Source organism: Chrysemys picta, chromosome 14, assembly GCF_011386835.1.
Source record: "Chrysemys picta bellii isolate R12L10 chromosome 14, ASM1138683v2, whole genome shotgun sequence".
Taxonomy (NCBI): Eukaryota; Metazoa; Chordata; order Testudines; family Emydidae; genus Chrysemys; species Chrysemys picta.
In genome coordinates this window covers 2,944,435-2,955,771 of record NC_088804.1, presented here as the reverse complement: position 1 = coordinate 2,955,771, position 11,337 = coordinate 2,944,435, and the positions used below count along the sequence as shown (strand labels likewise).

The 11,337-nt window shown below is 53.4% G+C and overlaps 1 protein-coding gene across 1 annotated transcript in view; it reads left to right on the top strand.

Moving 5' to 3' along the window:
- Positions 1-9,180: 9,180 nt before the first annotated feature.
- The window catches only part of CALB2 (calbindin 2), a 52,448-nt gene continuing 50,291 nt past the window's right edge, over positions 9,181-11,337 (top strand). Inside the window, exon 1 of the mRNA XM_008174677.4 lies at positions 9,181-9,431. Coding sequence (XP_008172899.1) covers positions 9,341-9,431 — 91 coding nt within the window. The 5' untranslated portion in view covers positions 9,181-9,340. The remainder of the gene's footprint in view (positions 9,432-11,337) is intronic.

The following is an 11,337-nucleotide window of genomic DNA, read 5'->3' as shown; positions in this document are numbered from 1 at the left end:
TGGTGTGAAAGTTACAGCTGCAGACATTATATAATGGCACATGGAGAGCAGGGAGTTACCTCACAAGTGGAGAACCAGTGTTGACAGGGCCAATTCAATCAGGGTGGATGTAGTCCACTCCCAATAATAGATGAGGAGGTGTCAATTCCAGGAGAGGCAAAGCTGCTTCTGTAATGAGCCAGCCACTCCCAGTCCCTATTCAAGCCCAGATTAATGGTGTTAAATTTGCAAATGAATTTTTGTTCTGCTGTTTCTCTTTGAAGTCTGTTTCTGAAGTTTTTTTGTTCAAGAATGGTGACTTTTAAATCTGTTATAGAATGTCCAGGGAGATTGAAGTGTTCACCTACTGGCTTTTGTATGTTACCATTCCTGATGTCCGATTTGAGTCCATTTATTCTTTTATGTAGGGACTGTCCGGTTTGGCCACGTACATGGCAGAGGGGCATTGCTGGCACATGATGGCATATATCACATTAGTAGACATGCAGGTGAATGAGCCCTTGATGGTGTGACTGAGTGGGTGGGTCCTCTGATGGTGTCGCTGACTTGATGTTACTGGATCTGGCTGGGGGGGAAAAAGTTCTCATGCATAATTTGCTGCTGACCCCAACTTCTGTATATAATCTTTGCATTGTTTTCCTTTCATGAAAATGTCTTCCAAAGAAGATCTCAAAGATTTAGGCCCAGACCCTCAAAAGTAGGCAAAATTTAGGCAACTAACTCCCATTGGCTCTGGCTTTTAGAGGTCTGCTCCTTCCCCTCATTCATATCAATTTAGCTGCACTGATTTCATAGAGCAGGCCTGCACAACATGCAGCCCGGGGGCCGCATGCGGCCCGCATGGGCTCACTGTGCGGCCCGGGGGGGTTGAGTAGGTGGGCTCATTGTGCGGCCCGCAGGGGGGTGAGTAGGCAAGCGGTGGGTGAAGGGGGGGGGCTGAGTAGGCGAGCAGGCGGGGAGTGAGTAGGTGAGCCAGGGGAGGGGGGCTGAGGAGGCAAGCGGTGACTCGGTGGCTGACCTGTTCTACTGATCTGGTCTGGCTCCCATCCCCTCTCCCAGGGCCAGCTCCAGGCACCAGCAAAACAAGCAGGTGCTTGGGGCGGCATATTTCTAGGGGCAGCATTCTGGCGCCGGCCATCATAGGCGCCAACTCTGAGGCATGGGGAAAAAGTGCCCCCGCCGCCCCAGCTCGCCTCCGCTTGCTCCCCTGAGTGCGCTGCCGCCACTCCGCTTCTCCCCCTTCCCTCCCAGGCTTGCCACATGTGAAAAAGCTGTTTCCCGCAGCAAGGCTGGGAGGGAGGACAAGCCGAGCGGCAGGGCGCTCGGGGGAGGCAGTGGTGGTGGTGGAGCGGAGGTGAGCTGGAGCGGGGAGTGGTTCCTCTACCCCCCGTTACTTCCTGCGCCCCTCCACCCTAGCTCACCTCTGCTCCGCTTGCTCCCCTGAACGCGCCGCTGCTCTGCTTCTCCGCCCTCCCTCGCCTGAGAGGGACGGGGGAGAAGCGGAGCGGCAGCACACCCGTGGGAGCAGGCGGAGCGGAGGTGAGCTAGGGCGGGAGGTCGCGGGGGGCCTGCAGGAAGCAATGGTGGGGGGGAAATGCGGTACGCTGGGGGAGGAGGCGGGGCTGGGGATTTGGAGAACGGGTTCGGAAGGGGTGGAGTTGGGGAGGGGCTGGGCGCAGAGGGGCACGAAAAAAAGGGGGGGGCGGCCAAAAATTTTTTTGCTTGGGGTGGCAAAAATCCTAGTTATCTCCATACTGATTTCTACCTGCCTCTGGAGATTTCCATTACTTGCATCTGAAGAAGTGAGGTTCTTACCCACGAAAGCTTATGCTCCCAATACTTCTGTTAGTCTTTAAGGTGCCACAGGACCCTCTGTTGCTTTTTACAAAAATCCTAGAGCCGGCCCTGCCCTCTCCAAGAGTTGCAGCTGTCTGGAGGTGCTGCCTTCCACGCCTTCCTCATTCACACCTCATTCATTCAACAGGGCAATTGATTACAAAGTGGGGGGAAGATCTTATTCTACTTCTAACAAAAAGACATTTTTCTTTTAACTTTAATTATACTACCTTAGGGGCCCGCTATAACACATTACCGAGGTTCAATACTGCTGTTTCGGTGGGGTGGCGCTGGGGAAGGAGGGTTTGTTTCCGCGGGGCAGGTGGCGCTGGGGGGGGTAGTGTTTCGGCAGTGCTGGGGGGGTTGTTTCCGTGTGGGGTGTGGCGCCGGGGGGGTGTCGTGTTTCGGGGGGGCTGGGGGGATTGTTTCCATGTGGGGTGTGGCGCCGGGGGGGTGTCGTGTTTCGGGGGGGCTGAGTGGCGCTGGGGAAGGAGGGTTTGTTTCCGCGGGCAGGTGGCGCTGGGGGGGTAGTGTTTCGGCAGTGCTGGGGGGGTTGTTTCCGTGTGGGGTGTGGCGCCGGGGGGGTGTCGTGTTTCGGGCGGGCTGGGTGGCGCTGGAGAAGGAGGGTTTGTTTCCGCGGGGCAGGTGGCGCTGGGGGGGTAGTGTTTCGGCAGTGCTGGGGGGGTTGTTTCCGTGTGGGGTGTGGCGCTGGGGGGGGGGTGTTGTGTTTCAGGGGGGCTGGGTGGCGCTGGGGAGGGGGGTTTGGCAGCGCTTGGGGGGTTTCGGCCCTCAGCTGTTTTCTTTGGAGTAATATGGCCCTCGCCGCTTTACGAGTTGTGCAGGCCTGCCTTAGTCCCTCCAGAGCCCCCTGCGGCTCCTTGGGAATGCATATCTGAAAGCCGATCATCTCCCTGCTCCTGGCCAGCATCACCTCCACGGCTTGTGTTTGGGAGCTCTCCTTGGTGAATCGCTCCATCCGGCCGTGAGCTTGCCTTGAGCCCCATGAGACAGATCCGGGGCTGCACCCATCAAGAGGCGCAGCTCAGGAGGGGCCTTTAGCCCTCGGGCTTCTGCGCTGGTGCTGGGCCAAAGTCCCCCTTCCCATTTGTCTCTCTGCTTTTTCCCTACTCTTAGAGCCGCCCTTCGGACCTGCTTGGCCTCCTCGTTTGCTTTCCACGCTTCCCCCAGAGAAGGGCACCCATAGACTGAAACCAAACCCGAACGATCCAAGGAACAAAACCAAGCCCCCCATCCCCAAAGCCAGGGCACTGCCAAGTCTGTGCCCAGCACCATCGCCTCCTTCTCACCACAGGTGTCTATTCCCTGGGTCGGGCCCTGTCTCCCATTTGGCGCAGTCCCACTGAGGTGCCAGAACTGGTCCCTTGGATTAAATTAATGGAGATATCCTATCTCCTAGAACTGGAAGGGACGTTGAAAGGTCATCGAGTCCAGCCCCCTGCCTTCACTAGCAGGACCAAGTACTGATTTTGCCCCAGATCCCTAAATGGCCCCCTCAAGGATTGAACTTACAACCCTGGGTTTTGCAGGCCAATGCACAAACCACTGAGCTATCCCTCCACAATTTTAAGGGATTGAAGTCCCTTTAGCCTGAGATAGCTCCACGTCAGCCAGGCCCTGGCCTATGGCCGCAGAGTGATCCATACAGCTCGGGGGGGGGAAAGGTGCTGTTGGTGCCCCACCCTCAGCCACCATTGGACTGGCCCCTTAGCATAGCTCAGAGTAGCCAGAAGGTGCTGTAAACTGTGCTGGCTGCCAATGGCCTCCTAGGGCTGTCCCAGGGACCGCCCAGGCAGTCCCTAAATGCATCCCCTGCACCAAGGGCTTGGAGGGGTGGATTAGAGCTACCACCCGAGCATTCCCTCCGCTGGCTGGTTCAGTGGGGTTTAGGCAGCTTTGTGCCGCTGGAGTGGTGTACAGCAGCCACAGACTAGCCCAGGATCTGGCCCTTTGACCTCAGTGGAATTACACTCATAGAACCCTAGTGTTAGAAGGGTTATCTAGTCTAACCCCCAAGTTATCACTGATTTACTCTTGGGAGAGCTCAGAATAGGGCCCTGGAGTTTCCACTTGTCCGTGAAGCACCTGACCCACTTTCGGTGGTATATAAGGTCTGTGTGTAGCGGGGAGGGAGGTGGGTGCGTGCATTTGAGGGTGTGGGTTTGTGTTGGCTCCATGCTGCCAACAGGAATGCAACATCCCTGTACAAGAGGTCAGTTTGATTTTTGCATCCTCCGTGCTAACGGAAGCAGAACTCCGCTCTGGGACAAATGAGACAGTTGGCAGGGCCAACAGGTTGAAACAACACCCGGTGTGCCTGAGAAGAAGTCAAGACAGTGCAGTTAGACCAAGAGGAGAGCGGCAGAGACCTTCTTGCAATGCCACTGTCATAAAGAGAAGCAACAGCAAGCCATTCCGGTGACCTAGCAGGAAACTGCACCCTCCCCAGGGCCTACAATAACAGGTTGGAAAGGGGATGCAGCCGCAGCAGCAATGTTCTTTGACAACAACAGACACAAACTGTTCCAGGCAAGGGAGACTCCAGTTCCTTTCTATTTACCAGTGTGTGAGTAACAGCACGATTTCAGAGCGTGCTTGGTGCTGTTCACCAACACATGGCTAATACCACTATAGAATTCACACTGCATCAGTCACCATACACGTGTACCCACGGCATCAGAGAGTTCCTATTGTAACCAATCCCTGGCCAACTAGGAACTTCAAAGCCATCACTATGGTGCTCTCCATGACTCTTTACAACAGCAACAGAGAGAGAAATTCAGATCCTCCTGCTCCAAAACCCAGGCCCATCCCAAGCCTTACCAAGTGGGGGGTCAGTGCTAACGAAGTCAATTCAATCAAGGTGGACGTCGCCCATTCCCAGCAGTTCACAAGAAGGTGTGAGTATCAACAGAGGGAAAATTACTTTTTGTAGTGACCCAGCCACTCCCAGTCTTTATTCAGGCCTAATTTGATGGTGTCCAGTTTGCAAATTAATTCCAGTTCGGCAGTTTCTCATTGAAATCTGTTTTTGAAGTTTTTAAATTGAATTTTGATTGAATTGGCCTCGTTAGCACTGACCCCCTACTTGATAAGGCAACTCCCATCTTTTCATGTGCTGTAATATATATACTGCTTACTGTATTTTTCACTCCATGCATCTGATGAAGTGGGTTTTAGCCCATGAAAGCTTATGCCCAAATACATTTGTTAGTCTCTAAGGTGCCACAAGGACTCCTCGTTGTTTTTGCTGATACAGATTAACATGGCTACTAATCTGAAACCTGTATTTACAGTGTTGCTCAAAGTGATCAACTTTGGCTGGTGTTGGGTTAGAAATCACTTTAGTGCTGAATGCAGGGGAGGTGAAATGCTGTTATCAGTGTTGTTGTCTTTATTGTATGAATAAAGGGGAGCAGAACTGTGCTTAACCTGTCCCAAAGGAGGGGTCACTCTCAGCTGAAAGGAACTTGCTAAGCCAGGGGTTTGAATGCTAGATGCCTGTAAGAGGGGTGGGGACAGGTTTCTCAGCCAGGAGGTGTGGAGTCTCTCTAAGGGTCCCTGGTCCTATACCCTGTTCCTCCCCACAGTTTAAAGACAGAACTAAATAGGCTCCATTAGGAGCCTGTTGTTATGTTAAGTACTCAGTGAGAGCTGAAATCACTTGCGGTCGGGCAGTGTTCTTGCCCAGCCTGCTGAGAGCTAAAAATCACTAAGAGACTGACCTACAGAGGTCACAGAAGAGAGGCAGGTGGCAGCACGAGGTGACTGATGGGCAGCCAGTGAAAGTGGTGAGCAGGGCGGCCAGGCAATGAGGAGCAGTGGCTGGCAAGGTGGCCAGGTGACGAGGTCTTCTTCTAGGTGTCTTTTTCCTAAGGTGGGAGGTGAACTCACCCATGTGCACCTCTGAACCCTGGGTCCTCACTGCCCAAGGACAGCCACTGCGAGTGGGGTGTGGTGAGGGAGTAGGGGGGGCACGTTGGTTCTAGCACTGAAGAACATGAGGCAGAAGACACCGCCCCACACACTCTGGGGTGGGTGTCCTGCTCACAGTTTTATGATTATGAATCCTCCTTGTGGCATTTTCCCTAATTAATGTCAGGGGACTTCCTTCCTTTCATTAAGTTTCTTTTCTACACTCAGACTCTGCTTGCGAGTGGGGAAGTATTGCCTCTCAGGCACCCAGGACTGTTGTGTAATTTCCCAGGTTACTGGGTGGGGGCACGAGCCAGTTCGTGTTGAAAAGGACCCCCTAGCCATTGAACCTGGCAGAAGGATTACACTCTGATTACCCCAGATCTCTCCAGGGCCAAATTCAGCATCAGTACAGTCCTGGCCTCTTACACCAGAACTGGATTTGGTCCCTTCACCCAGAGTGCCCCCTACCCAAACTGCTTCTCTCTCACTTCCACTAGGTGCCTCCCTGCCAGATGCACGGCTGGCCTATAGAACCTGCTACCATAAGGTGCTGTTAGTGCCAAGGGCTTTGCAATTTCAGAGACAGGATCAGGCATTTATAGGGACAATAACCATATCGGCCTCTATAGTAGATGAGACCACTGGCCTGCCGGTTGACCTCGGGCAAGTCACTTCGTCGCTCTGTGCCTCAGTTTCCCCATCTGTCAAATGAGGATAATGATGCTTCTCTCCTTCCTTGCTTTGAGATCCAGGGCTGAAAAGTTCTGTAGAAGAGCCAGGTGGTATTATTATTTAGAGCTCAATTAATGTTGATCATGATCAGCAGGCAGATATTTCCCTAGCAGGCCATGACAGTAACCCGGCCACCGGGAAGTTGATCACGCTTCCACCTCCCAGCCCTTCTGGTCCCACTGGGTTGGAGAGCAAGAGACCAGAGAGTCCGGGCCTCACAACAGCAGACAGTGATATTTCCCAAGGCATGCTCAGCCTGATTTGTTACAGCAAAATCCTTGTGTGAGGGTGGGCCAGGAACAAAGATACATCCCTCGCTCTGGCCTAGCCTGCTCAGTGTGGATCACATCTGTCTAGTTATTGAGCGCCACTGTCTCTGATCTTGTAGGGGAGCCCTACAGCACAGCAGCTGGGCCAGTTTGAGTCTCTCTTTTAATTGTCAATGGCCAGTGCCTGTGTAAGGTTCTGGTCTGACAGCCTCAGAGACCCACCTCCCCTCCCCAGTGAACAGGCCCATCGGGGAAGAGGCAGCAGCAATCCCCCAGTGATCCCACCAGGAGCTGGACCACGCTCTAGAAGGGCTGCTTTGTAAGGAAGGCCACTAATAAGGCCTGTTGCAGTTGCCAGCCTGTGACTCCACGAAGATACATCTCCACCACTTCAGCCCAAATGGATTCTTTGTTGGGTGAGCAGGGCTAGAACTCTTATCCTCTCTGAGCTGCCTGCTTGTGGTGTTTAGATGCTGCATGTGATTATTAGAACTGGGAGCACTGGCTGTTGGGAGTCTGAAAGGACAGGAAACAGGAAGGAGGGGGAGGAGTTGAGGAGGCTGGGAGAGTTACAGAATGTGCAGCTACAGCTTGGAAAAGGGACTTCCACTGTAAATAAAGTTCTGTTGAAGTAGGGTTACCATACGTCCGGATTTCCCCGGACATGTCCTCCTTTTGTGTGCTAAAAATAGCGTCCGGGGGGAATTTGTAAAGCACTCACAATGTCCGGGATTAGCAGAGCGAGTGGCTGGGAGGGCTGCAGGGAAGTCCCGGGCTGGACTCAGGAGCAGCTGTAGAGGAGCCGGATCCGCCCTGCATTCTGAGCCAGCAGCTCCCTTGCAGCCCAGTCCAGCAGCACTGTGCAGGGCCAGACCGGGTTTTGTTGTGCAGGGCCAGACCGGGTTTTGTTGTGCAGGGGAGCTCAGCCACGTGTCCGGCTCGGCTGCACAGAGCCCAACACTCTGTTCTGAGCAGCAGGGTAAGGAGGTCAGGGGGCAGGAAGGTTCTGGAGGTGGAGGTCAAGAAACGGGGGGGGCTTTTTGGGGGGAGTGGAGAAAGTTTTGGGCAGTCAGGGTACAGGTAGGGGGTAGGGTCCTGGGGGGCAGTTGGGGGGGGTCTTAGGAGGGGGCAGTTAGGGGACAAGGAGCGGGGGGGGGGGGGTAGGGGGCTGGGAGTTCTGGGGGGGAGCTGTCAGGGGGCAGGAGTGGAGAGAGGGATCGGAGCAGTCAGGGGACAGGGAGCAGAGGGGTTTAGATGGGTTGGGAGTTCTGGGGGGGGCTGTCAGGGGGCAGGAGTGCGGAGAGGGATCGGAGCAGTCAGGGGACAGGGAGCAGAGGGGTTTAGATGGGTTGGGAGTTCTGGGGGGGGGCTGTCAGTGGGTGGGGAGTGGTTGGATGGGGCGTGGGAGTCCCAGGGGTCTGTCTGGGGATGGGGGTGTGGATAAAGGTTGGGGCAGTCAGGGGACAAGAGGCAGGGAGGCTTAGATAGTCCTGGGGGGCAGTTAGGGGCAGGGGTCCCAGGAGGGGGTAGTCAGGGGACAAGGAACGGGGGGAGGGTTGGGAGGTCAGGGGGGGGGCGGGAAGTGGGAGGGGCAGGGGCGGGGCTAGGGCGGGGCTCCTCCCGTCCTCTTTTTTGCTCGCTGAAATATGGTAACCCTAGTTGAAGTTGTTAATACTTTGCTTGATGTACACTGCTACGGAGTAGCACAGCCACATACCCTGGGGAAGGACTGGCTGGAGAGCTGGGGCGGGGGGGGGGGGGGCAGCATTCCAGATCACAGCAGTCTCTGAGGGTGAGAGGGGACTTCAGTCTCCCTGGCCTTCCCAGGCCTTGGTGTCTCTGCTGAGACTGACAATAAAGAGGCCAACGAGTACCAGTTTGGGGTGGTGGAGCTGGCCGGAGACCTTCCAGCCCAATTCACAGTGACCACCAGATAACTATTTCTCCTTACTACACAGCTGGACCAAGCCAGAACAGCACTGAATTCTCTTACCCAGGTCCTGTCCCAGGGCTTGGGTGCCACAACCCAGGGGAGTCTTGAAAGTCTTTGAGCTCAGCCCACTTTGCCCTGGACTCCGTTACAATGGGTCCAACTGGTCTGTCTCACCCCAGAGCCCAGCAAGCCGGCCAGTTCACTCGGGAGCACATAGAGCCACTTTCAGTAGGGAGGGTACCATGCTAGGGCTGGTGACCTCTCAGCAGATCAATGACACCAATTCCAGAGAGCTGGATCTTTTTAACTAGATCGGTTGGCTCCTGTACACAGAAACTCCCGGATGTTAGCGAAATCCTGGAAACTCAGATCCTCCCTTCAGCGCCTCACCCCCCCTTATGCTCCACACCTCCCAATCTCTACCCATTTCTCTCTTGCATTCCCTTCCTTTTTCTGGCTAGATCTTAGGTTCTCAGAGACTGTGCGCCCTCTAGTGGCTGCCAGGGCCCTGTGCAAGCTCCAGAGGGTTTATATAAAGGCAGAGCAGAGAGAGGCTGGAAATATTGGTGGCGAGATCACTGGAGCTGAGAGAGGAGACAGAGAGCAGCACTGAGGGTTGCCCTGGCAGCTGACCATGGCGGTGAAGCAGCAAACCCCTTACCTGCACTTGGCTGAGCTCACAGCATCCCAGTTCCTGGACATCTGGAAACATTACGATTCTGATGGTCAGTAAGAACCTCACCCCCAAAACTTCTTTTAAATCTCAGATACTTTTAGGAGGATTTTTTAAACAACCCTTAAATATTTGATAAAAATCCATCCCTGTGTGCTATTGCTAGAGTCAGATCTGTGTGCATTTGGGTTTTGAAATGTATATTTTTCTATTGGGACAGCTATAAAAAAAAACTTTTCCTAACTGCATGTTTTAAGGGGCTTTTTATTGTTATTAATTGGAGGGAACTTTTTCAATGGACACGGCTCCAGCTAGGAGAGCCGGGCACTAGGTATTGCACCTAGGAGTCTCCCGGCCCATCTGCTCTGTTTGGTGTGACATTGCCACCAGCATCCTAAGTGACACAGGACGAACTCCTACTGTAATGTGCTGGGTCTGGCTTTGCTTGTGACAGGGCTGTGCCCTTGTGGGAACTTTGCAGCTGCCTTTTAAAAGATGGAGCTGGCTGGTGTTTTGCTTTGTTACCCCAATAGTTCTTGCTTGCTGGACTCCCCCAATCTTAACTCCAATCCCTTGTGGTACTGTTCTATGTTCTAGGTCAGGCAGCCCAATAATCCTCCTTCTGCTGGTTCTGTTTGATGTTCAGCAAGGTCCAGATCTGATGGGGGAATAAAAGTGACACTTGCACTAAAATTAAACCCTGGGGTAACCCAGCATAATTTAGCTGAAGTCAGTGGCGTTGTACCTGTTTGCACGTGGGTTGAATTTGACCCCAGTCTTAAATCTCTATGTGAAGAGTCCAGATCTTTGGTCAGTTCTGTAGCTTTTGTTCTCTGTGCGGTAGCTGGGGGGATGGAATGTGCATGGTTATGCTGGTAGCAAGCTACGCTAAGCAGGTAGAGGTATGCTAGGATGGGGTGAGCTGTTTGCAGGCATGACAGCCAGCACCATCTCCTAGGTCTGTTGTGTCCTTTCAGTCAGCTGTTGGCTTCAAAACCAGATGGCAAGTGAAGTTTTCGCAGTTTTGACCCATCTGAGCCCAGAGATGTCAATGCAACCTGAAAATGAAAATTGGCTTTAAATCTGTCCTAATGGTGGAGCAGAAAGAAACCCCCTGTGCACGTCCGATCCCCTTACTTCCTCTCCGTGTCCCTCTTGAAGCAGGGAGTGAGCTTGGCTGTGCAGAAGGGTCTCTATACAGCTGTTATTTCAAAATGCCCAGCTTCTCTGTCACGGACAACTGCTATCAAGGGGTAGTTAGCCAGGTAAGCCAGCGCTGAATCATAGCCACTTGCAGACCCTTGTAATCCATCCATTTACCTGGTCCTAAAACCTTCACATCTCACCCATCCTGCACAAAAGGAATGTCCTTCGTGGGAATTCCATTATATAATGTATTGAATGGAATTCCCCAGACAGAGCAGGAGGAACCCTAAGTCTCCAGGACTCCAGGCTCTTCATTCACAGGGGAGCAGGAGCGCTGATGTACAGTCTGCCTGAGTGCTTACAGTAAATAAACAACTTCTTATTAGTTTCAAGCGCCCCCTTCTTCCCCCAGGCTAACGGTGCTGAAGGGCTTTCCTGGAACACGGATCTGTAGCTTCCATCAGAAGGAAACAGCAGCTGTGAAGCGGGAGAAAGACTCGGATTCCCGCAGGAATAAGCCGGAACACTAGCAAAAGGCAGGGAGTGATGGGTGTGCAGGTCATCAAGATGCAATGACTGGTGCTCAGCTACTTAAACTCTCCTCAGAAATCTCCTGGTAGACCTTTCATCTCTAGAAGTATTTGCTAATTGGAACAGACTGGTGGGGAGCCTTGTATTTGTGGAGGGGTTAAAACATCAGACCTGATACATCTGGAACATCTAATAAACACACACAGTCTGAGTAAACTGGGTGTTGCTGTGTAAACTGGAATTTATGGGTGGGAAGAGGACTTCCCAGGAGACCGGGGGCC